General features: G+C 39.7%; 1 protein-coding gene across 2 annotated transcripts in view; it reads right to left on the reverse strand.

Moving 5' to 3' along the window:
- Nucleotides 1–27,781, reverse strand: part of PARN (poly(A)-specific ribonuclease) — a 172,343-nt gene that overhangs the window by 107,566 nt on the left and 36,996 nt on the right. For both annotated transcript variants that reach the window (XM_059693217.1, XM_059693219.1), the window contains exons 14-19: nt 27,444–27,487; nt 25,781–25,823; nt 24,932–25,007; nt 17,820–17,930; nt 17,445–17,514; nt 553–608 (exon numbers count right to left, since the gene is read on the reverse strand). In XM_059693217.1, the coding sequence (XP_059549200.1) occupies nt 553–608; nt 17,445–17,514; nt 17,820–17,930; nt 24,932–25,007; nt 25,781–25,823; nt 27,444–27,487 (400 nt within the window). The remainder of the gene's footprint in view (nt 1–552; nt 609–17,444; nt 17,515–17,819; nt 17,931–24,931; nt 25,008–25,780; nt 25,824–27,443; nt 27,488–27,781) is intronic.

Raw genomic sequence — 27,781 nt, forward strand, 5'->3', positions numbered from 1 at the left:
GAGCGCATATCATCAAGTATAGTTTACCCATTCCTATATCCCTGTAGTACATATTAAGACCAACATCCAAAGGCTTGGAAAAGAGCAATGGGGCAATGTGGATAGAGTACAGATTAATCAGAAGAAGAAGCAACCACCTCCCAAATATATTAGCTTTACAAGGTTTTCAATAACAAAATCACCTACTAAACTAAAATATACAGTACTCCAATAATTATAAAATAGAGAACTTACTGTTACTGATATAGATAACACATCTTAAAATCTACTATGCATTTATATGAAATTATAAATTTAGAGTTCTGAGTGAAACAAAATTATGGTGATATATTTTTAATTCAACTTACGCATAAACTGGAAAATGTAAGTAAAAAGATGAGTTAATCAAGGCTCAAGGGTACCATTAACTTAAGCATACTATCCATATCAACCACAAAAATCACTGCCTTTTTTTAAGTGATAAAGCTCTTTCTTCAGTCATACTTTTCCTATTATCCCTTCCAGACCACATACTTAAATGTGCAGATGCATAAGAAAATAAATTTCACTTACAGTCTGGGCCTTCCAAGTTTAGATAGGGAATATCCATGACTCTCATTAGAAATAACCTACAAAAAGAAAGGTAATGAACAAATTAATATTTAAAAAAAACAAACAGGCATCTATTAAATATTTTAGAAATTTCTTAATCAAATTATTCTGTTTTAAAAATCATCTTAAAAGCTCTTAGGATTCATTTCAACAATTTTTCTCTATGGCTAAATATCTATCATATTAAAAAAAAAATGAACCTCGGGTATCCCCAACACCTACAACAGTTCCTAGCACTCAGTGGCCGTTAAATGAATGGAATTAGTAAGCAGGATCTAAAGAAAGTCCTTATAAAGCTGCCTGTCAGTCCAGAGAAAATGAAAGAAAACCAATATTTTAGTGCTAAACATCTTACCAACCAATAAGCAATTGTTCCCTAAATTGTAGAGGTTACCCCTCTAGTTGCTGTTTTGTAAATTAAGAATAACAGCAGAGATGTCTTTTTTACAGAAAATTATCACACTGACATAAACCATTGCAGTCATTTTATGTATAACTTCAAAATGGAAACAAAGGCACTTAAAAAGAGTACTTGTAAAGTACAAGTCTCTAAGGCCACTCAATTTTCTCTTATTTGCAAGATTATGGACAAAACATCAGACATTCTGTTGTATGTGAGATGATTTTAATGAGTTTTATTTAGATAACGATATATTGTGTACTTCTGGTAGAGACTGCATTATACAGCAAATTAAAAAGGCAATCCAAGTGCCCAACAAGCAATTAGTTTGGCTTCACTGACCCACAATTAAGGCATTTTATTAGCAGCCATTCAAAAGCCAAGCAAGGCATGATCCAGTTTACAAATGGAACCATCAGTCTGAATAACACTGATCCATTAACACTAGAAAAAAAAGAAGTCATGGTACTCTGTGGTTTGAAAACTTGTTGCCTAGCCTACAATTTAATAAACCAAATCCTATGGCTAAGAAACAAAATTTATTTTTAGTGCACTAATTTAAGCTCAAGTATACTATTCTGGCTCTGATAGCTATTTTACCCAATTTAATTAATACTGCAATGCCAATAGACAATAAAGCATATAAAGCACATAACACATAGGCAGTTCTCTCGGAAGTAGCTATTCTTACTACTGCCAACCAGAACCTGGAAAGATATTCCTCAGTTAGAAAGCTCAGTTAGAAGTACTTTTATGCTTCATACTAGAGGCCCGATGCACAAAAATTCATGCAAGAGTAGGCCTTCCTTCCCCCGGCTGCAGGCACCGGCTTCCCTCCAGCACCCCGGACCCAAGCTTCCCTCCTCCAGCCGCTGGCAGGCACCTGGAACCCAGGCTGGCTTCCCCAGGCTGCCCGCAGGCACCCAGGATGGGGCTGCCCCCCTCCCCGCCCCCGACTACTCCCCCCATCTCCCAGCTTCAGGAAAGACATATGGTCTAATTAGCATATTACCCTTTTAGTATTATAGATAACTTCAAATTCTCCATTTAGTAACTTGAGCAATGGTCCCCAAATTCTAAAAGCCAAATCAAAAATACTTTATTTTAAAAGTTAACAAGACATATCAAGTACTGTAAAAATAATTTTATTTTTTTTACCCTAATTTCAACCAACAAAATGTTCCTGGCTATACTGCCAGATACACCAATAATCAAAATCAACCTCAAGATTTAATAATATGTGGGAGTGATAAATTATAGTTCATCATTTCAACAGAACATTAAACAATCAAAATAACTTTTGAAAACTTCACAACATGAAAAATTGTGATACAATTTCAAGTTTTAAATAAGCACAAAAGTTTATACTGCAATTACAGCTTGGTAAAATATTTATGTCATTAAAGCAAAAATGAAAAATACCTCCATCCCAAGAAAAAAAGCCAATGGTTTTGTGAAACTGAACTCTGTTTTTCAAAATTCTTTTACTATTATTTTTAAACTTAAAAAAATAATAATAAAGGCTACCAGAAGTGAGAGGCCAGGGTAAATAACTAGAGACTTTCTTAGAGAAAGCCCAGCTGGAAGAGCCAACTGAATCAATCTTATGCATCCTGTGTACCACCTCACCTGTTGTGAAGGAGGGGAATATATATATAATACATATTGTTTTTGTGATTAATCACTACGCTTTATGTTCAATTTGTAACAATGAAAATACATCCTGCATATCAGATATTTACATTACGATTCATAACAGTAGCAAAATTACAGTTATGAAGTAGCAACGAAAATAATTTTATGGTTGGGGGTCACCACAACATGAGGAACTGTATTAAAGGGTCGCGGCATTAGGAAGGTTGAGAACCACTGATCTAGAGGGTATTATGCTAAGTGAAATAAGTCAGAGAAAGACAAATACCATATGATTTCACTTGTATGTGAAATCTAAAGAACAAAATAAACAGATACAGAGATAAAACAAAGTTTCGAGATCAGAGGCAGGGTAGGTGGCTGGGTGAAAAAGTACAAATTGGTAGTTACAAAATAGTCACGGGGATATAAAGTACAACATAGGGAATATATTGTAATCTATATATATAAAAGGCTAATATGCAAAGTGTCCCCTCGGGAGTTCGACTGGGAGTTCGATCGCTCGCTATGACGTGCACTGACCACCAGGGGGCGGCGTGGAATGAAGGAAAGCCCCAGCCAGCAGCCAGAAGGCCCCCATTAGCCCTGATCACCGGCCAGGCCTACGGACCCTACCCGTGCACAAATTTTGTGCACTGGGCCTCTAGTAGCTATATATAATGCCAGGTAGATATTAGAACTATCAAGGAGATCACTTTGTAAATTATATAACTGTCCAACCACTATTCAATATACCTAAAACTAACATAAAATAATGTTGAACATCAACTGTAATTGAAAAATTTAAAAAGTTATCTTTTATCAAGCAATATACAGGCTATTTGTTCTCTAAAATTTCATCTAACTTTGAAATATCATCTTTCATTAAAATAAGTAAAACTGATTCTCAGTTAAAATACTCAAAAGATTTTTTTAGTTAGTTAAGCCTATACTATCTTGGTTGCTTACTTGATACTTTAACTAAATAGAAGCCCTTTTCAAATGAATTATTAATAGCACTTCTCACTCTTCCCGTAGGCTTCCACCTTCGTGTCTGGGCTTTAGAGAGAAATGAATAGCTCCAAACCCTGGAAGAACACGAAAACCAACTCTGTGTGTGACTTGGCAGACAGTGCCGCTGGAGAGAGCCATGCAATTGGAAAACCAACTCTAAAACTGTAGCTGAGCATCTGTGGAACTGAACCAAAGTAAACTCTCCAATGGCCTTCCATCCCCTTACTCAGGGCTATTTGCAAGCCACTGCTCTGGTAACATCCGTGCCCTTTTAAAGTGAAATTAAAACATTTGATTATATGAAATGCCTCATACAAACTGGCTGTCAAAAGGCCTACACTGACTCCCTGGCATGATTTGATAAAATACTTCACATATGGATCGCTGCACTAGGCAGTTTTCATTTTAACATGTGAGGAAATGCACTGGAAAAGCAGAAATGCTAATAAATATTTGAAAGGATGCCCCTTCACTGTGAATTGCATTGAAGAGCAATTTCTCCTAGAAGGCCTTTCTTTGGGAAATTTCAAAAAGGCACTTGGCCCAACACTTTCATGAAACGTTTTCTCTATTTTAGTAAAGATTCAATATGGCTATAATTGGGTGAAGACATTTAAGACCATGCGGGAGTCTCGCCACATTCCCGCAAACTTTCTGATGAACCGTATTTTAGCACTTCTTCTCTAAAGGAGTGACACCGACTCTGTCAAAGACTAAAATTAAGGATGTGAGGGCGATCTGGCTGCAACATCTGTCACCCCATTGATCGCCAGGGTTGATTCGGCTGATCTGGCTGGCTAGGCGGGTGTCCCCCTCCTCCCTCACCGATCCATGTGCGTCCCTCCCGAAGCTGCGCGCTCTGTCGAAGAGGACGACCTTCCCTCCTGAGGAGAGGACCGGTCTTCGGTCAAGGGTATACGAGTAGCTGCGCTCCCCTGCTAGAACCTCCAAACAAGCTCTCAAAGACTAAAATTAAAATTCCCATTTGATACAACAGCCAAATTTATACCAGAATTTTATCCTAATAAACTGTATAACTCAAGTTGACATTCCAGATGCCATAAAACAGTGGTTCTCAACCTTCTGGCCCTTTAAATACAGTTCCTCATGTTGTGACCCAACCATAAAATTATTTTCGTGCCCTGACCAGCATGGCTCAGTGGATAGAGCATCGGCCTGCAGACTGAAGGGTCCCGGGTTCGATTCCCAGTCAAGGGCATATGGTTGCAGGCACATCCCCAGTAGGGGGTGTGCAGGAGGCAGCTGATCAATGTTTCTCTCTCATCGATGTTTCTAACTCTCCCTCTCCCTTCCTCTCTTTAAAAAATCAATAAAATCCATTTTTTAAAAAATTATTTTCATTAATGTTGCTACTGTTATGAATCGTAATGTAAATATCTGATATGCAGGATGGTCTTAGGCGACTCCTGTGAAAGGGTCGTTCGACCGCCAGAAGGGTCGTGACCCACAGGTTTGAGAACCACTGCCATAAAACAAATTTTAGCCCTTTTGGCATTTGTCAGTTTTTTTTATACATTCTATGATTATACATCTGGTGGTGCTGTTTATCTCGGCTTTCAAACATGTCTGGAAAGATCCAAGGATAAAGCAGACAGGGTGACTTGAGCTCAGCCTCTTAATAGGCTACGCAGTGTAGGCTATGTCCAACACCTTTATCTCCAGAGTCACCTCTGTTGCTGATAAGCTGAATGGCACTCACAGAAAGTCATCTGCTAACATTCTTTTCCGACCAAGGAAGTATGACACTGTGACCTTGACTGTGTAAGAAAGCTCACTATTCACAAAAAAATTTCATTTCAGATATAAAACTTCGTAGGGGCCTTGAGCCCTTATCCAAATGTGGTTCCCCAGAAAAGCAACAGCGACATCACCTGGGAACTTGATAGAAATGCAAATTCCTGGACCACACCTAATCCTATTGCCTCAGAAACTCTGAGGATTGAGAATCACTAGTTAATAAGAAAAGAGTATGTTCAAGGTTGTATGGTTAATTGTCATTAATGCCTGGGTAATTTGGGCCAACTTCTCCAAAAAAAGTATTAGTGTTAATGACTTTTTTATATTAAATGTTTTTGGCTTAGAAAAACACAAAACTATTAAAACATATACCAAGGACTACCTCAAAGTCCAGGAAAGCGATAATATAAGGCTTCTACTACTTCCTGAAACCAGGTCAACTATAGCAAGAAACTAGGTTCTATGCAAGAAGTAAATTGGGGGAAGTTACTGTTCTGGCAGCTATTTTTCTCATTTTTTTATATATATATATTTTTTTATTGATTTTTTACAGAGAGGAAGGGAGAGGGTCAGAGAGTCAGAAACATCGATGAGAGAGAAACATCAATCAGCTGCCTCCTGCACACCTCCCACTGGGGATGTGCCTGCAACCAAGGTACATGCCCCTGACCGGAATCAAACCTGGGACCTTTCAGTTCGCAGGCCAACGCTCCATCCACTGAGCCAAACCGGCTAGGGCTATTTTTCTCATTTTTAAGAAGAAAGAATAAAAGACTACTTATACTACTTTCTTGGCAACTCACTGGCAAAAGTCCAACCTGTTTCTGTAAATTGGCCACAAATGAACACCTCCAACATTAAACTTGAGCCAATAATGCAGCACTGCAGACTGGCAAACAAAGCATCAGACACCTCTAAAATTTATCAAAATTCTCCAACCTTACCAACAAGTTTCAGACACAGATTCTGGTAACCACAAAACACGTTAGGCTGTTTTAAGAAGTACACAAGATCAAAGGTTATCCTTTGATGACACCAGCTTATCTGAACCACTCCCTGGATGTCCACGAATAAAATCAGATTGCAAAACAATGCCAGTATTAACCCATTTTTATGCAGCTGAGCTCAAGAAAACAAAAACCACAGAAGTGATATTCAAAAATTCATGCAAAAATTCCTGATGGTGATTCAGGAATACTATGTCCAAGAGGCTCAGATCTCAGGGAACTGAAAAGGTCATTAAAGTTCTTTAAAATTCTACATTACCAAATCTATGGAAAAAATCCATGATTCTATTCAGAAATAAAAGAAAATATTTAATTCTGCTCTTTTTTTTAAATTAAGTCTTTATTGTTCAGATTATTACATTTGTTCCTCTTTTCTCCCCCCATAACTCCCCTCCTCCCAGTTCCCACCCCACCCTCCACCCTCACTCCCCACCCACTGTCTACATCCATAGGTGCACGATTTCTGTCCAGTCTCTTCCCGCATCTCCCACACCCCTTTCCCCCCCAACAATAGTCAGTCCATTCCCTTTCTATGTCCCTGATTCTATTATGATCACCAGATTATTTGTTCACTTGATTCTTAGATTCACTTGTTGATAGATGCATGTTTGTTGTTCATAATTTGTATCTTTACCTTTTTCTTCTTCTTCCTCTTCTTAAAGGATACCTTTCAGCATTTCGTATAATACTGGTTTGGTGGTGATGAACTCCTTTAGCTTTTCCTTATCTGTGAAGCTCTTTATCTGACCTTCAGTTCTGAATGACAGCTTTGCTGGATAAAGTATTCTTGGTTGTAGGTACTTGGTATTCATCACTTTGAATATTTCTTGCCATTCCCTTCTGGCCTGCAAAGTTTCTGTTGAGAAATCAGCTGACAGTCGTATGGGTATTCCCTTGTAGGTAACTGAGTTTCTTTCTCTTGCTGCTTTTAGGATTCTCTCTTTGTCTTTTGCTCTTGGCATTTTAATTATGATGTGTCTTGGTGTGGTCCTCTTTGGATTCCTTTTGTTTGGGGTTCTCTGCGCTTCCTGGACCTGTAAGTCTATTTCTTTCACCAGGTGGGGGAAGTTTTCTGTCATTATTTCTTCAAATAGGTTTTCAATATCTTGCTCTCTCTCATCTTCTGGCACCCCTATAATTCTGATGTTGGTACGCTTGAAGCTGTCCCAGATGCTCCTTACACTATCTTCGTATTTTCGGATTCTTTTTTCATTTTGCTTTTCCAGTTGGGTGTTTTTTGCTTCTTCGCATTTCAAATCTTTGACTTGATTCTTGCGCTCCTCTGGTCTGCTGTTGGGAGTCTATAGTATTCTTTATTTCAGTCAGTGTATGCTTAATTTCTAGTTGGTTCTTTATCATAACATCGAGGGTCTCATTAGATTTCTTGTAGATCTCATTAAGTTTATCAGCAGCTTCTAGACAGTTCTTGAGAGACCTTAAAAGTGTGGTTCTGAACTCTATATCTTCCATTGACAATTTTTTCCTGTTTCTTTGTCTCCGCATTTTTTTTATGCTTTCTTGGTGCACCCCCTAGTGGTCTTTGTGCGCAGTCTTGTTGTAGTTAAGCCTTGATTGTTGTCGGCATTACTGGGGGGATTTGACCCAACTGGCTATGAGAGTCAGCTGTGTCTGCAGTGGGAAAACTTCTGTCCTCTGGGGAGGTGCTAATCTAGCCTTTGCCTGAGGCTATCTGTGCAGGGCTTGGGCGGGGCGGGTCGCACTGGATCAAACAGGGCGGGCGGAGCGAGCAGTTATGGCTGCTCTCAGTTCCGTCCCTAGGTGCTCTGCCTCACAGAGTCCCAGCAACCGCTGCAAACCTCAGAGAGAAAGCTGCCTTCGAGTTCCGACCGAAGCCAGACAGTCCCGCTTCTCCCGTTTGAGTCTGGGTCCCTAGAGACTCACCCGGATCTGGAGCTCAGAGTCTGAAACTCCCTCCTGATTGAAAACAACAACCGCGCCCTCCGCCGCCAGCCCGCTCGTGCGCACTCCGCACCTGAGTATTTCACTTCAGTACTGCACCTCCTCTGAGTCTGGGTATGATATTCTCTTTCCACCTAGTTGTAGAATTTCCACTCAGCCAGCCTTCCTGTGGTTCTGGATGATGTTCGTTCCGTCTTTTAGGTGTACCCTTGAATTGGTTGTTCGAGGCAGCAATCTCCAGCGTTAACCTATGCCACCATCTTGGTTCTAATTTTGCTCTTGCAGCAGCATGCTTTCCAATGCTATGTGGGAGAGGTACCCCACTCACATTTGGCATTTAACCTGAACAATGTCCAAAGCCTCCATGTGCAGGAGCATCTAGGGACAAGTCAGGTTTTAGTCCTGAATCACTACCCAAATCCAACCCCCTATTGCAGTGGTCGGCAAACTGCGGCTCAGCAAACCGCGGCTCGCGAGCCACATGAGGCTCTTTGGCCCCTTGAGTGTGGCTCTTCCACAAAATACTGGCTCTTCCACAAAATACCGACTTCTGCGCATGGGCCACGAAGTTTCAATTGCACTGTACGTGTGCACCCGCACGTGGTATTTTGTGGAAGAGCCACACTCAAGGGGCCAAAGAGCCGCATGTGGCTCACGAGCCACAGTTTGCCAACCACGGCCCTAGTGTACAAAAATGAAACATGAGCTCAATATATAAGTAAAGATCTCAGAAACAATTTTTGTAATGCTTTGGGGCTGATTAAATTATGGCTTCATGTGATGAGCAGAACCTAGGTACAAGAGAAGGAGCTTTAAGTAGACTGAATTTTCAAGGCAATGAGAACAGGCACTGAAGAGAGCTATGTTGTCACAGATCAAAAGGACAAACTTCCCATATTTGTAACATAGGAAGAGCTGCTATCTGGGCTACCTGAGCATTAGGCTTTCCAGTCACACCTGCCCACACACACCATGATCATCATCAGGAAAACTAGCAAATAGGTTCGTCTCAGGGTTGAGCAAGACATAGAGGTATCTGAATATAGGGACTTATTTTATGTAACGTCAGATTTGTACACATACACACAGGCCTGAATGATCTAGAAGGACTTCTAATGTTAAAACATGTCATAATTAAGAAAAACAGTGTTTGTTCTGGTCTCTTTCCTTAGCAAAAAAGGAGAAACCGCAAGCCCCTAAACCAGGGGTGGGCAAACTTTTTGACTCGAGGGCCACAATGGGTTCTTAAACTGGACCAGAGGGCCGGAACAAAAGCATGGATGGAGTGTTTGTGTGAACTAATATAAATTCAAAGTAAACATCATTACATAAAAGGGTACGGTCTCTTTTTTTTTTTTTAGTTTTATTCATTTCAAACGGGCCGGATGCGGCCCGCGGGCCGTAGTTTGCCCACGGCTGCCCTAACCTCTTCATTCTTCCTCCTAGAAACTCAGTATTTCATTCAATGAGTAACAATTTGCATTTGTTCATCTGCTTTCTTCAAGACTATACTTTTCTTCCTAAAAAGCTTCTATCTAAAAAAAAAAAGATTTCCAAGGAAAATTGCACTCCTCTCATAACACTATACTGGGATACAGAAATGTTGTAGAAAATCTAATCTCAACACAATTGAAGCAGTGAATTAATTTGTAGTTCACCCCAAGTCCCAAGCCTTCCAAAAGAAAATTGAAACCTTTAATGACTGTCAGCTCCACTGTACTTGCAAATGGTCTTGGTATTTCCTTCAGGGCACAGCAGTAAAAGCACTTCATAAGAACCTTGTATGCAAGGGTTCATCATTATACATATTTATGTGCTATAAAAAACTAATTTCATCATCTAAGGTAGGAAGCGTGCAGACATCTCTCACAAAATAAGCTCATTTATTTTGCTTACTAAAGCTCTTGTGTAAAATCAAAGGGCAACCACTGGCTAGCAGGGAGTTACTGTGCCATCAGTTATTTTAAATTCACTCAGCAGGGAGCATACAATTTTCAATCCAGTCAACTTGATGTTTTGACAAATAGAGCATTACCCGACATTTGTCCTGAAGCCAATTCTTGTCCTCTCTTAAACAGAGATACACCACTAGAAACAAGAGGGAGGGAGAAGAAAGGGGAAACAAAAGAGAAAACCAGCAGCTCATTTGAACAGTCTCCATCAAATGAACCATATCAAATTACATCAAATAAAAATGTTAAATTAAGTGTTATACAGAGGCAACTTCTGCAGGGCCTAAAAATAAGATTATAAAATGTCAGAGGAAATCAGCCTAACACAATCTAGTAGTCAAAGTCAACATCTAATATAATTACTGCTCAGGCTGAGAGAAAAAGAAGTCTTTCAAAGATTCCAGCATATCTCTTAAGAAAATGTGCAAACTGTGCTACAGCTCATGCTTATATTTGGAGCTGGAAGTCCTATGTGTGTGCTGGGCATAGGGGGAGGGTTACTGTAACACTTAAAACTATGGACCTAATTGTTCAGATACCTGACCTAAACATTGTATCAGTAAAAACACATTCAGTCCATCACCCAGGATGCTAAAAAACAACAGAAACACTGGGAATCAGAACAGTTTAGCCTCGTCCTCTTGTTCCTCTGAGGAGGGGCAGGCAGCACAAGAGAAGATTCAGTGAGAGCCACCTTCCAAGTGATCAGGCACCACCCTCCTGAGAGACAAGCAGTCTGCTCTTCCAGACACGTGGCCTACTGACAACCTGCTACTGACTGGCATGTGACCTGGCATACCATGCAGTGAAACGTGAATGGCAAGTTGCTAGTAAATGGGACAAGTAAGAGTTGTTCAGTCCACTATCAGTGAAAGGGCTGGGGAGAAAGGAGGTGCAGTTGGCCTTCTATGGATTCAACCAATCACAAATAGAAAAAAAATTTTCTTAACATTATGTTGTTGCTGACATGTACTAAGTGGTCAGGCCTACTGTATAGATTTTTTTTTCCTGTCACTATTCCCTAAACAATACAATGTAACAACTATTTAAATAGCATTTACATTGTATTAGATATCATAAGTAATCTAGAGATGACAAAGTATATGGGAGAATATGCACAGATTATATGTAAATACTACACTATCCTATATAATAAAAGTGTGATATGCAAATTGACCCTAACTGTGGAACTACAGGGAACAACTGGTCGCTATGATGTGCACCGCAGAAGCGCTAAGGATGTCCAACTAACAGCTTGGGAGCGGGCCTAAGCTGTTAGTCAGACATCCCCCAAGGGGTCCCGGACTGCGAGAGGGCACAGGCTGGGCTGAAGGATCCCCCGAGTGCATGAATTTTCGTGCACCAGGCTTCTAGTCTTTATATAGGAGACTTGAGCATTGTGGATTTTGGTAACTGCAGGGGATCCTAGAACCAATCCCCCTTGGATATTGAGGAATGACTATACAGCCCTGATCTTCAGTTTTTTGTTTTCCTATAATCCTTCAGTTTAAAATCTCTCTGATGTTAAATATGAAGCATATGCACATGTCAAAAACAACTTGCTGCCAACATGATTACTTTCCATGGAGAAAACAGGGCAAAACATTGGTGTGCTTTATCTTAGGCACCATAATGGTTCCTCCTTTCTATATACTTATGGCAGTTATATATACCTATACTACCCTCGATAAACTGTTGTATTCATTTTAATAACAAAACTTTAAAATGCTCCAAATCAAAGCAAACTTGCTTCCACTATATACCAATCTGACTCACTTCATCATCAGATTTTTTTCATAAGCAAACACTAAACAGTAGGTACAAGCAAAAGTGAACACCACATCTGCTACCACTGTATTCCCATTTTATATCCACGTGATAACATATTTTCTTCTGTATCACTAAACAAAAAAACAAAACACATCCCACTACTGCATCTACTTTTTTAAATCTCCTAATATGTTAAATTCTCTTATATGTCAAGAAAGGAAAACAATATATAGGACAACACTAAGAACTATCAAAGTTCTTTTGCATCTCATACAAACTTTATAATCTCTGTGGGAGGTGAACAGTGTCATCCCCATTTTACAAAGGAGGAAACAATTTGTCCAAGAGCACAGCATCCTTTCTAATGGTTTCTCTCCTCATCTGCAGCTTAGAAAGAACATATGGTAGGGTCACCCCAGAAAGACCTTGGTTTCTAGAGGCATCCTATTCAGATTCAGAAACTGGTGTCAAGAACAAGGCAGCCATCCTGTATGTATAGTAAATTGCACGCAATTCTTTCTTTTTAATTCTATTACTTATAGATAATAGCCAAAATTAGAGAGTTAGTCATTTCCCTTCTCTTTCTAAGAACTGAGGTAAATGGAAAATAACCTTCCCAAAAAACCTTTGAAAAGGTTATCCATAAGAGAGTTCAAGGGGTCTTTCAGGAACAGATGACTGTTAAAAAAACATAAGGCAAAAGTCTGATTTTGTGCTTTCTATTGTGCAATAAAAGTAAAAGCAAAGAGTATTTTTAGCTCTCCCAAGCTTAAAAGGATTTAACCAAAGGATCTTCTCTAAGTCTGGTTTTTATTCATTGATTAAAACTGACCAAGATTATAAAATAACATAAATCATTTCCTGACCAGAGAGCCTACAACTTAAACGAAGAGCGCATTCCACACAACCTGTCATTAGCAGTGGTCTGATCATGATTTCCATCACTCAGCTCTCTTATGACTTTCATTCTCAGTCTAACAAACTAAGCAGAAATATGGGAGGTACCTAGACCATGAAAGAGACAAAATGGTACCATACAAAACTCTCCTGGAACATTCTGTAGACAAATACAGTACAGAATACATCTTATATTACATTCAGTCTCTGCATACTGCTCAACCACCAGGTATCTTGGGATTTCTCAAGAGCTGACTTAACGAAGCTCCCAAAGTGATACCTATTGCAGTCAAATGCCAATTTAGGATAATGTGGAAGTAGGTTGAGTTACTTCCCCTTTGGGTTTACTTTTTAAATGTAAAAACAGAGGAACAAATTATTTGCATATGTGAGCAGTTTAATGTCCTTCCAAATTTATGTTAGGACTATGCATATTTGGATGAGGTACACTGAGAAAAGCCAGATGCCAAAATATATAAACCCTCAGAAAAGTAATTAATTTTTATAAAATCAACCACTTAAGATAATGTTTATGACAACTGTTGCATATTTTTTAAGGGTAATCTTGAAAAAATGTAATAAATCAAACCTGCATGTAAGTAAGAATGAGGTCAATATTAACACAGAATGATGTCAAAAGAAGCAACTACTTTTTCTACTTTCTAAATGAGTTAAGAATGTTTGACTGTACTTGACCAAGCTATTCCAATACGGAATAATAAAAACAGTTCTGCCCAGTGCATGGCTCAGTGACTGAGCATTGACCTATGAACGAGGAGGTCGCGGTTCAATTCCAGGTCAGGGCACATGCCCAGGTGAGGGCTGGATCCCCAGTGTGGGGTGTGCAGGAGGCAGCCAATCAATGATATTCTATCATCATTTATGTTTCTAGCTCTCTCCCCCTCTCCCTTCCTCTGTGATATCAATAAAAATATTTTTTTAAAAAAAACCAATTCTTATCTTTCATTTAAAAAACCTCAGCAAATTTATTTTCCTTCAAAGATGAAGAAAGTATTCTTCCTTTATAGATGGGGGAAATAAAGCAAAAAATTCAAATTAGGCAAGAATTTTCATACTTTGTATCTAGGTTTTAGAAAAAAAAATCTGAATGGAAACATGTCCTTATTTAAAGTGAAACTATGTGTTTACCATCCAATTCTTTTGAGCAATGGTCTTGCAGATTATTAGCAACTAGAGGCCTGGTGCACAAAATTTGTGCACTGGAGAGGGGTTCCTCAGCCCGGCCTGTGCCCTCTCGCATTCTGGGACCACTCAGGGGATGTCCGCCTGCCGGAGGGATCGGGCCTAAGCTGGCAGTCAGACATCCCTCCCGCAGTCCAGAGCTCTCGCAGTCCCAGACCCCTCGCTCCATAAAACCCACCTGCAGCGGAGGCGGGAGAGGCTTCCACCACCACCACTGAGCTCGCCAGCTGTGAGCCTGGCTTCTGGCTGAACGGCGCTCCAAGTGCACTGACCACCAGGGGGCAGCTCCTGCATTGAGTGTCTGCCCCCTGGTGATCAGTACGCATCATAGTGACCGGTCATTCCGCCGGTCGTTCCACCATTTAGTCGATTTGCATATTAGCGTTTTATTATATAGGATATTAAACTGATCTAGAAATGCATAAACTCTTACTTAAGCTTTTTAATCAGAGCTTACTTTGAGTGCATGTTGGTCACAAAGATCACTGATAAAGTAGGTGCTTCCTATATCTAACCCAGTTTATATCTACCACCTGATTTTATAAGAAGTTTATTTCATGGAAATAAGTAAATATCTCCCAGTTGAAAATTTTGAAAAATATTGTTGAACTATGAACTTAACATCATGCACATAAAAATGTAAGGAATAATCATGATCCAAACAATATTTAGTGTCACCTATAGGTTCAATAGCCTATGACATAAGCTGCCCTTTCAAAGATTTAAAAAGCTAAGCACTGCCCCAAAATAAGAGTTAAGAGCTAAGAAAATCCTGTAATACCCATAAGATCTAGACAGATGGCAAGGATTCAATTGTTAGCAGAATTATTTTTCCAACTATTTATAGAAATTTAATTTCTAATATACACCACACTGTTGCCCAGTCCACTTTGAAAGATGTCTGGAAAATCAAACACAATTACTTCTGAACTTCCATAGAAAAGAACAAAGATTAAAAAATAAGAAGCCACAGCATGATAAAATTCCCTGAGACTACACAAATTCTGAACCTGTAGCAATCCAGATGTTTGGAATGAACGTCTGTCTCTGCAGCATGTCACCTAAGTACAAGCACTGTAATACTAGTATTTATACAGACATTCTAAAGAGACAGTACTCTTACCCAATAAAGCACTGACAGAATTGTAAAGTGCTACACAAAATGTAAGGAAATGATGTAACCAACCCAATACCAAAATAATTTTCCCCCATGGTGGTGATCACTTGTTCTCTCTGGCTCACCCAGAATCTCCCGGAACCAACCCTGCCAAGAGAACTGGAATAAATATGAAGGTTTAGGGCTCTGGAACAGAGCCAAACTGCGGGCTGCTGGAGGAGTACATCCATAACTTCAGTCTCAACTGTGCCAAGAAAGCACAAACCGCACTTTGAAGTAATAATCTTGAGATCTTTGAGAATGTTCTGAACTTACACTTCTCCCTAAATCACACTGTACCAACAATGAAGGTACATGAGCAAGCTTGTACTTCATTGGATCTATTTAGATGAGGGCTCAGGATATAATGACAATCAAAGCTCCATAAATTATCTTAAAAGGCATTTGTATAACCAACACCTTCTTAGAAACAATATTTAATCAGATAACAATACAAGCGTAAATAATAATCTCACATATAAAGTTTGTTAGGGGTAAGTTAGATCTCACTATACACACACACAAACACACACACACAGCCTCCCTTATAGGTAATCTAAACACAAAACCACCAGTTTTTTGGCTTAGAAGAGATGCACTATCATTGGCAATGTTGTCTTTCCTTTCCTTTCTTTTTTTTAGCTAATATGTTTAATAAATTAGCCCAGCTGGTGTGGTTCAGTGGTTGGGCATAGACCTATGAACCAGGAGGTCATGGTTTGATTCCAGTGAGGAAATATGCCCAGGGTTGGGGGCTCAATCCCCAGTGTGGGGAGTGCAGGAGCTAGCCGATCAATGATTCCTTCTTATCATTGTTCTCTCTCTCCCTCTCCCTCTCTGAGATCAATAAAAATATATTATTAATAAATAAATAATTTCCCAAAAGATCGATTTCTATTTTCAAAAAACATCTCAGTCACCAGAAATGAGAAACATTTCATCTAAATATGCACTACAGCCCTAGCCAGTTTGGCTCAGTGGATAGAGCACTGGCCCACAGACTAAAGCAGCAGTCACCAATCCGTGGTCCGTGAGGTCCAAAAGGTTGGCAACCACTGGACTAAAGGGTCCCAGGTTCAACTCTGGCCACGGGCACGTACCTCAGTTTCAGGCTCAATCCCTGCTCTGGTTGGGGGCATGCAAAGGGCAACCAATCAATGTGTCTCTCTTACATCAATGTTTTTCTCTCTGTCTCCCCCCTCCCTTCCACTCTCTATAAATATCAATGGAACCGTGCCCGGCTAGCTCAGTCGGTAGAGCATGAGACTCTTAAAAATCAATGGAAAAATATCCCCAGGTGAGGATTAACAAAAAATAATCCTATATAATAAAAGTGTAATATGCAAATCGACCAAATGGCAGAACAACCAGTCAGTGGGGGGCGGGGCCAGCGAGCAGAGGGTGTCAGGCCAGCCAAGGCACTTGCCAGCAGGCAGAGGGAGGGGACGGCAATGAGGAGTGAAGTGGGAGCAGTGGTGACCAGCCATGGCGGAAGGGTAATTGGGGAACCTGCCAGGTCACCTCCTGTAGAGGGAGGCCACCAGTCGGGGCACAGCGGGGTGATGGGGGCGGCGCTGGGCCGATCCCGCAGAGAATGGCCGGGCGGAGGCCACAGAGGGGTGATGGGGGTGGCGCCATCCCCTGATCTTGATCAGCCCACCAGGTCACCTCCCGCACAGGGAGGCCAGACTACGGCTTAGACCTGCTCCACACGGGGAGTGGGCCTAAGCTGTCAGTAGGACATCTCCTAAGGACTGGTGCAGGCTGGGCTGAGGGACCCCCATCTCCCCTCCAGTGCACGAATTTTCATGCAGCAGGCCTCTAGTAATCTATAATAATAAAAGCATAATATACTCATTAGACCAGACAGCCAAAAGACCTTCCGGACATCCTTCCAGATGACCTTCCAGGCAAAGCCAGAGCTGCGAGGGCTGAGGCAGCCACCATGGCTGCGAGGGCTGAGCCCCTTGCACAAATTTCATGCATCGGGCCTCTAGTGATAATGATAATAATAATAATAATAATAACAACAACAACAATAATAAAAATGCACTACACCTCCCAATCATCCCTAATTGACATTCCAGATACTAGGCTATACCACAGCGAGAGAATGTGGGCCTTGGGACCCACAGATTACTTACTTGTTGATAAAGGGTTCAATGAGTTTTGATCTGGCAGACACATGATTTTTTGGAGGACTAAGAAAAGAACCTAATATAGAAAAGAAGCAGAGTATTATATATAGTCAAGTAGACAAAGCCTGAAAATTCAGGCGAAAATATATTTAAATCAACAGTATGGGTCAGCAAGGGTAAAAGGTACTCATATGAGCAAGTACCATACCACAGGTACAAGTCAATGGTTCTTCCTTGTGTACTCTCCATCTGCTCCAACCCAATCTCCTCTGACTCCATCCCCTCCCGTTTCTAACTGGGTGAGTGGATCCCAGGGAACTAGTAGACAGGTAAGATCCACTCTAGACCATTGTGTTTGACAGAAACATGTACAGTGAATACCTAGGTAATTTGTCATGGAGATGAAACACAGTCCTGTGATATAAGCATCATAGCCTGCCTCATGGAGCTGTTCAGAAGCTGTGTCATAACTTGGAAAGCCTTCTGCACTTTCTAAAGAAAAAAAAGAAAAAACAGTTTTCCCAAGGACATCACAAATCATGAAGACTGGTAAGTGTATTGCCCTACCAAATCCACATTGTATTTAGATGTGCTACAGAAATATCCTAAAAAAGCATTTAAAAAACTTTTTTTAACTTTATTTTTCAATTACAGTTTACATTCATATTATTTTTATCAGTCTCAGGTGTACAACCCAGTGGTTAGACAACCGTATACTTTACGAAGTATTTCTCCTGATATTTCAGTGCCCACCTGACACCATACATAGTTATTACATTATTGACTATTCCCTATGCTACAGTTTACATTCCTATGACTGATTTCTAACTACCAACTTGTACTCCTTAATGCCTTCACTTTTTTTACCCAATCCTCCATGCCCCACCCCTCTGGCAACCATTTGTCTGTTCTCTGTTTCTAGGAGTCTGTTTCTGTTTTGTTTGTTCGTTTATATTATTCTTTAGATTCCACATATAAGTGAAATCATATAGTATCTGTCTTTCTCTGACTGACTTATTTCATTTAGCATAATACTCCCTAGGTTCATCCATGCTATCACAAATGGTAAGATTTCATTCGTTTTTATGGCTGAGTAATATTTCATCATATACTATACATGTACCACAGATTTTTATCCACTCATCTATTGGTGGGAACTTGGATTGCTTCCATATCTTGGTTACTGTAAATAACACTTGCAATGAACACAGAGGTGCATATATTCTTTCTGGTTGGTGTTTCAAGATTCTTAGGATATATAGATACCCAGAAGTGGAATTGCTGGGTTGTAAGACAGTTCCATTTTTAATTTTTTGAGGACTCTCCACATTGTTTTCCAGCTACTGCACCAATCTGCATTCCTATCAACAGTGCACGAGGGTTCCCTTTTCTCCACATCCTTGCCAACACTTGTTTGCTGACTTATTGCTGACAGCCATTCTGACAGCTGTGAAATGATATCTCATTGTGGATTTAATTTTTATTTCTCTGATGATTAGTGACCTTAAGCATCTTTTCATATGTCTATTGACTATTTGTATGTCCTCTTTGGAGAAGTGTCTATTCAGATCCTTTGTCCATTTTTAATGGAATTATTCATTTTTTGGTACTGAGTTGTATGAATTCTCTATAAACGTTAGATATCAGATCTATCATTGGTGAATATTTTCTCCCATTCCATGGGTTGTCTTTTTGTTTTATTGATGGTTTCTTTTGCTGTGCAAACCCTTTTAGTTTAATGTAGTCTCATTTTTTTATTTTGTTTCCCTTGTCTGAGAAGACATATCAAAATAAGTATTGCTAAGAGAAATGTCAGAGGTTTTACTGCCTATGTTTTCTTCTGGAGTTCTAGGTTTCAAGTCTTACATTCAAATTTTTAATGTATTTTGAGTTTATTCTTATACACGGTATAAGAAGGCGGTCTAGTTTCATTTTTTTTTGCATATACCTGTCCAATTTTCCCAACACCAGTTATTAAAACGGTGTCTTTACCCCATTGTATGTTCTTGCCTCCTTTGTCAAATATAAATGACCTTATAGGCATGTGTTTCTTTCTGGGCTCTCTATTCTGTTCCACTGATCTATATATCTGTTTTTATGCCAGTACCAACCTGTTTTGATTACTATAGCCTTGTAACATAGTTTGACATCCAGTAAGCACCCCCCAACTTTGTTCGTCTTTCTCAAGATTGCTGGGGCTACTCAAGGTCTTTTGTGGTTCCATATAAACTTTTGGATTATTTTTTCTAGTTCTGTAAAATACACCATTGATATTTTGATAGGAATTGCAGTGAATCTACAATTTCTTAATTTCTCTACACATAAGCCCTTATAATATGAGATAACAGACTCACTGAAAATGAGGGCTTTTGTCTAGACTAGAGCAATCCTCAGTTATGTTATCAAAGAGAGTCACAGGCCTCTCCACTGCATAGCGGTCAGTGCTATTTACAATCATGCCTCACTTTATGACAATGACTCCTCTTCTGATTTCTCTCTACCGTCACAAAAAGGAGTGTCTACTCTTAAGAGACAATGGTAGCATTGGGACACAACAGGAATTTCAGAATGATTTAAGCATGGACTCTGGAGCCCCACTGTGTTTAAGTTTGAATCTGTGCTCACCACTTATTTGCTATATGATCTTGGGCTTCGCCTCTGGTCCTACATTTTGTGAGAATGAAGATAATAATCAAAATCCCCCTTTTTTGGTGAGGATCTAAAGAGCTAACTAAGTAAAGATCTTATATAGTGCTTGGTACAAGGTAAACACTCACTAATTATTATCTGTTAATACCGTAGATAACCCTCCCAAAAGCAAGACTCCAATCAATACTGACAGCTCAATTCAATATTGCCCTTTATTATGTTGCCAAGCTTACAGATCTAAAGATGAAAACACAACTAACTCCAAAAAATGGTTCAGAACTTTCTGTAATGCAGCCCTTGAAACATGGGGCCACTTCATAGTATAGACCATTTTATAACATAATTCTTTTGTCACATGGATATACATAGATGCTGAGAGGATATCGTCTGAGAAGAGTGACCTACCTGCTTTAGAATAAATTCTCTACCAGACACCAGAATATTATATGGAAATAATATGATAAAACTATAACTCATAATTATTTCCTAGAACCATTCAGAAAATGAATATCAAAAAGGTTACAACATGAGAGAAACCAAGATGGCGGCATAGGTAAACACCAGAAATTGCTGCCTTGCACAACCACTTCAAAAATACAACTAAAAGATAAAACGGACATCATCCAGAACCACAGGAAGGCTGGCTGAGTGGAAATTCTACAACTAGAAGGAAAGAGAAAAGCACACTGAGACTCAGAGGAGGTGCGGAAGTAAAGTGCAGAGGTACGGAGGCGCACGTGGAAAGGGCTGGCACTGGCAACTAAGGACACAGTTGTCTTTTTCAATCGGGAGGGAGTCTCAAGCTCCCGACTGCTCTGAACTCCAGTTCTAGGCAAGTCTCTGGGGACCCAGACTCATATGGGGAGAAACTGGACTGTCTGGCAGCGGGTGGAACTTGAGGGTGGCTTTCTCTCAGAGGTGCTTGCAGCAATTACTAGGACACTGAGAAACAGGGCCTCTTAGGGTAGGACTGAGGATCTGCCATAGCTGTTTGCTCCACCCTGTTGATTCCCTGAGACCCCGCCCTACCCAAGCTGTGTGCAGAGGCTTCTGCATATGAAAGGCCTGGCCCTTTGCAACCTGAAAATTACCTAACAAACTGCAGCTGGGTGAGAGAGACCCAGAACTTCCAAAAGAAGGCCCAAGGCCCCACAGCAGCTTGCACTGCCTCACAGCTGGGCCTCATCTGGGCACCTCCAAATCCCAAACAAAGAAGAGGAAACTGCAGATCTCTCCATAGCTCATGCTGGGTAGCCTCAGGCAGAGGCTAAATTAGCACCTCCTTAGAGATCCAAGAGCCAGTGTACCCAGGGGTCAGAGTGGGACCATCCAGATTACACTCCTCAGATCCATAAGGGACACACTCAGAGGGCAGACTCAGTGAGCACCAAAGCCCCACTGAAGCAAGTCTTGCCCCATAAGGGTGTCTTCAGCACAGCGGTTCTCCCACGGTAGACACAGCTGATTCTCACAGCCAATTGGCCTGGAGGTCAATTCTTCCCAGTGATTCTCCCTACAACAATCAAGGCTTAACTACAACAAGACTGTGCACAAAGCCCACAAAGGGGTGCACCAAGAGTGTCCACCTTAGGTAATTGGGGAGGCTGAGCCACTGGGCCCTATAGGACACCTAACACAGAAAGCCACTCCATCAACACAGGGAAGCAGCCAAAATGCAGAGACAAAGAAACAGATCACAAATGACAGAAATGGAGGAAAGCAAACTACTGGATATAGAGTTCAAAACCACACTTTTGAGGTTTTTCAAGAATTTTCTAGAAACCGCCAATAAACTTAATAAGACCCTCAAGAAATCTAGTGAGACCCTCGAGGATATGAACAAGGACCAACTAGAAATAAAGCATACACTGACTGAAATAAAGAATATTATACAGAGATCCAACAGCAGACCAGAGGATCACAAGAAACAAGTCAAAGATTTGAAATACAAAGAAGCAAAAATCACCCAACCGGAAAAACAAAAAAGAATACAAAAATATGAAGATAGTGTAAGGAGCCTCTGGGACAACTTCAAGCATACCAACATCCGAATTATGGGGGTGCCAGAAGAAGAGAGACAGCAAGATATTGAAAACCTATTTGAAGAAATAATGACAGAAAACTCCCCCTACCTGATGAAAGAAATAGACTTACAAGTCCAGGAAGCACAGAGAACCCCAAACAAAAGGAATCCAAAGAGGACCACACCAAGACACATCATAATTAAAATGCCAAGAGCAAAAGACAAAGAGAGAATCTTAAAAGCAGCAAGAGAAAAAAAGTCAGTTGCCTACAAGGGACTACCCATAGACTGTCAGCTGATTTCTCAACAGAAACTATGCAGGCCAGAAGGGAGTGGCAAAAAATATTCAAAGTGATGAATGCCAAGAACCTACAACCTAGATTACTTTACCCAGCAAAGCTATCATTCAGAATTGAAGGTCAGAGAAAGAGCTTCACAAACAAGAAAGAGCTAAAGGAGTTCATCACCACCAAACCACTATTATATGAAATGTTAAAAGGTATCCTTTAAGAAGAGGAAGAAGGAGAAAAAGGTAAAGATACAAATTATGAACAACAAATACACATCTATCAACAAGTAAATCTAAAATTCAAGTGAATAAATAATCTGATGAACAGAATAAACTTGTGAATAGAATAGAATCAGGGGCATAGAAAGGGAGTGGACTATTTTCGGGGGGGAAGGGTTTGTGGGGGGTGCGGTAAGAGACGACAAAAATCATACACCTATGGTTGAGGACAGTGCGGGGGTAAGGGCAGAGGGTGGGGTGAGAACCGGGTGGAGGGGAGCTATAGGGGGAAAAAAGAGGAACAACTGTAATAATCTGAACAATAAAGATTTAATTTAAAAAATAAAATAAAATGGTATTGAAGCCATCATATGAAAAACAGGAAAAAAAAAAGTTACAACAAAATCAAAAGCATGAAGGGAAATTATCAATGAAAAGGCTGTAACTAGTTTTACATCAATACAATTCTGTATAAACAAATTTTTTAACCTCTGTATTAAACATTAAGACTTTAAGTTGAAAAAATAATAATATGCCGTAACCGGTTTGGCTCAGTGGATAGAGCGTCAACCTGCGGACTGCAAGGTCCCAGGTTCGATTCTGGTCAGGGGCATGTACCTTGGTTGCAGTCACATCCCCAGTAGGGGGTGTGCAGGAGGCAGCTGACCGATGTTTCTCTCTCATAGATGTTTCTAACTCTCTATCCCTCTCCCTTCCTCTCTGTAAAAAATCAATAAAAATATTTTAAAAATAGCCGAAACCGGTTTGGCTCAGTGGATAGAGCGTCGGCCTGCGGACTGAGGGGTCCCGGGTTCGATTCCGGTCAAGGGCATGTACCTGGGCTGCGGGCATATCCCCAGTGGGAGATGTGCAGGAGGCGGCTGATCGATGTTTCTCTCCCATCGATGTTTCTAACTCTCTATCTCTCTCCCTTCCTCTCTGTAAAAAATCAATAAAATATATTAAAAAAAAAATAAAATAAAAATAAATAAAAATAAAAAATAATAACAACAATATTAGCCCAGCCAGTGTGGCTCAATGGTTGAGCCTCAATCCATGAACCAAAGGGTCACCGGTTCAATTCCTAGTCAGGGCATATGCCCAGGTTGTGGGCTTGATCTCCAGTAGGGGAAGTAAAGGAGGCAGCCAACAGATGTTTCTCATTGATGTTTCTATCTCTCTATCCCTCTCCATTCCTCTTTCTCTAAAATCAATAAAAATATATATTTTTAAAATCTTTTATAACACAATAGTGAACTAATTAATAGCCTCTACCATCAGCTGAAACACAGATTTCCAAAATCATTTCCATTATATTGCTACAGAAAAACATCAGGTTTCCTTCCCCTCACCCACCCCTTTGTTTTTTCCTAAAGATCTTTTTATTGACTTTTAGAGGGGGTGGGAGGGAGAGGGAGAAAGAGAAAGAATCATAGATGTGAGAGCAAAATATTGACGGGCTGCCTTCTGCACCCTCCTTACTGGGGATTAAGCCTGCAATCCAGGCATGTGCCCTGACTGGGAATCCAACCAGCAACCTTTCGGTGCACCAGACAGCCAAATGAGCCACACACGCCTTTTCTTAACTCCTTTTCTGAACTATTACCCAGAAAGGAAAGCAAATAACTGTATTCTTGGCTACTTTACTACCTGTCATTGTCTATTTCTGAACCCTTAGTCCTATTACCAATGTCTTCAGAATTTAGAGATTACAGCTAATGGGAGACTAATTACAGTATCAGCAGCACAATTAGGCAAACAGGAACCAAGGAAGTGACACCTGGAAGGTTCACCTACCTGGGTTGGGGCCATAGCCAAGATGGCAAAACATTTCTGGCCTGAGAAATATTCCTCCCTACTCCACTCCAAAGCTACCTCTGAAGGAGGAAGGGATGGAAAGGACTCTCTTTTCTCATCTGTAAACCTTTCTGAAACAAAAAGGATATTTTCATTCTAGTCCTGACAATTAATCACCTATTCTTTGTCTCTACTTAAACAATGCACCACAGAAAGGACACATCGTTTTGGGAGAATTCCAAGCACTAGGAAATAAAAGCTCTGAAGGTTTAATTGCTAAACCTCTCAAAGAACAGGCTACCCAAATTCATGCACATAAAATAAATGTAAAATTAGAAGATTACTTTTACTGAAGAAGCATGAATTCAACACAGGACATAAGCAAGTTAACTTAGCCAAAATCTATAAATGTACAATGTAGTTTCTAGAGCAGTTTCACCTTTCTTCTACAATGTAAGTTAATACATAATTATCACAACAAGTTTTGGATTTTCATTTTATATTTTGTATTCTTACCAACTTTAGGAGGGTTAAAAGGTGTCTCTTTTAACCGCTTTTCCAATTCTGCAAGGGATGTGTTATTAATGATATCCTGCAAACCAGTAAGCAGAGAATTACAAGCCTTCATCATCTCAGTACAATATATATTAAAGAGATGCTGCCCCCTTGTGTTCTTTAAAGAAACACAAGCGTGGAGTCATCATTTATTCAATGTGAAAGAAAACCAGCAAGTTTAATTTTCAGCATATAGAAGGTTTAGTCATATGAAAGAGTTTAAACAGATGTGCTAAATATTTACAGACCTTGGGCCAGAAAGCTATATTTGTTCTTATACTGTGCTGACATTCATTTCACTCAGCTGTATAAAGTCACTTCACAAAGTAGTAAATGATTGCACCTTTACCTGAATTTTCTTGATTAGAACATATGTAAAATAAGGAAAATAAAAGAAGAAGTGTGTGCCTGTGTAACCTATTCAAAAATACATTATATATCTTTTTTTTTTTTTTTGGAATAGTTGACACACTTTATTGAGATAAAATATGCAAAAAAATCTGATTAATACTTAAATGTATTAAATTCATTTTACATAGGCTGATATCATTCCCTTTACATTATATATCTTAATGTCAAAAACTTACATTCAAAAAGAATTAAGGGGGGAAATACAATTCCACCACCCAAAGATAACCGCTATTCACATTTTGATATATTTATTTCTAGTCTTTTGCCAATTCTTTTTCGTTCTTCTCTTTTTTCTTTTTTGGAGATGGATTTTAACAATAACATTTAAATAGACCAGAATTCCAAAGCTCTTAGTAGCAATTTTGAGAATTTCAAATATTGTTCAAATTTTTTAAATACCTTAAAAGGTTGTGTGCTGGCCATCAATTTAGTATCCAAGAGCCTAAAAACAAAAGAATTTTTAATAAGGTAAACAAAATGTATATCAATGTTCAAAATGTATTTTACTCAAATAAATAGCCTAGCGTCTTAAAAATGGATAGGGAAATTAAGCACATTAGGCATTGTCAGCCTGGCGCTGGCATCCCTGCTAGGTTAGACTGGGAACTTGGTCTCCTTACCCAGGAACTTCATCAAGAGGCTGTGGGAGAGTCCACACTCTGCCATACACAGAGCACAAGTTCTGGATTTGCTTGTACCCTGAGAGGGTGTGGGCTACATCAAACTCAAGGAGAAGTCAAATATCCTCATATGTTTTTACAAGGTTCAAATACTGCTACAGGTTTAACATTGCCAAGTTGTTACTATCTACCACCACTACCCAGGTTTGTACACTATAAATTCTTGGAGGGTCAAAATCTGCATTTGGTAGATTTATACTATTGTAATTATCTCTTACTACTCTGTTTCAGTGAATGGAATAATAAAAAACAGAGAGAGACTAATATGAAAACTGTTTCTTTTCACATAAGTGTGAACACTAGATAATAGAACAGAAATATCCTGGCTATAAGAGAAACTGCTTTTTTGCCTCTCCTGTCCCTCTTCAAACAGGTCTTCAAATGCAGAGGCTTGCTCTGTAGGCGCCACATGACCAATATGTGATCTATCAGACATGTGACATATCAGAATTAGCATGCAATATTAATTGTGGAAAACACAGGTAAAGGCACGGACTTAAAATTGAGGGGGAAAACTCTAGGTAGATAGTTCTTGACAGAGTACAGAATACTCTCAACTAGATAGTTGACAATATCCAACTATATATTCAACTATATCCAATATTCAACTGAATACTCTCAACTAGACACTTCACTGTGACAAGGTATATCCAACATACAGGAAAGATACAAGCCAACTCAAGAAAACTTCACCAATTCTTCAGACATCAAGACATGGGATGAGACCTAGCCAGTTTGGCTCAGTGAATAGAACACTGTCCTACAGAATGAAGGGTCCCGGGTTCAATTCTCGTCAAGGGCACATGCTCGGGTTGTAGGCTTTACCCCCAGTAGGGGACATGCAGGAGGCAGCCAATCAATGATTCTCTCTCATCATTGATGTTTCTATCTCTCTCTCTCCCTCTCCTTTCCTCTATGAAACCAATAAAAATATTTTTTTTTTTAAAAAAAAGACATGGGATGAGGAAAAAAATGGAATTGCTAATTTCACTCAGTTCAAATTCTAGTATTAATAGATAACAAAACCAATCATCTATAATAATAAAAGGGTAATACCCTAATTAGACCAGACAGCGAAACGACCTTCCGGACGAAGCCAGGGCTGGGAGGGCTGAGGCAAGTCGCCACCGCAAGGGCCAAGGCAAACTGCCGCGGCTGCGAGGGCAGAGCCCTTTGCACAAATTTCGTGCATCAGGCCTCTAGTCAATTATAAAAGCAAACCATTACAAACTTGGAGCTATTAAATAAACGATTTCCCAGCTTATATGAAGTGGACTGTAATCATGATCTAATGGATTCAAAAAATTACTATACACCTATTTGTATTACATATGCCATGATGACTATTTTAAATGAAAGACAAATCTGGAAAGGAAGCTTACTTGGGGAAAACAGATGTTGTCATCTCCTTAAATTCATTTAAGTCCTAAAAAACAAGAAAGTGGACTTGTTACACTTTTACTGTTACACTCATAGTTTTAAAAACATACATAAATATTTCTAGTTCCATAGGTCTCTTCGTAAACTAACTATTATACCTCATACAGGCCCTTTAAAGCTAAATTGCCAGACGTGTTTCTAGTTGATAATAACTTTTTAAATATCTTCATTATTTGCTCACTGACTGGGAATCATATAGCCTGATACGAAACCTTTGCATAACCAAAACAGACAAATATAAGTATTTTATGACTGAAATAGGAGGGGGGGACATAGGTTT

Source organism: Myotis daubentonii, chromosome 4, assembly GCF_963259705.1.
Source record: "Myotis daubentonii chromosome 4, mMyoDau2.1, whole genome shotgun sequence".
Taxonomy (NCBI): domain Eukaryota; kingdom Metazoa; phylum Chordata; class Mammalia; order Chiroptera; family Vespertilionidae; genus Myotis; species Myotis daubentonii.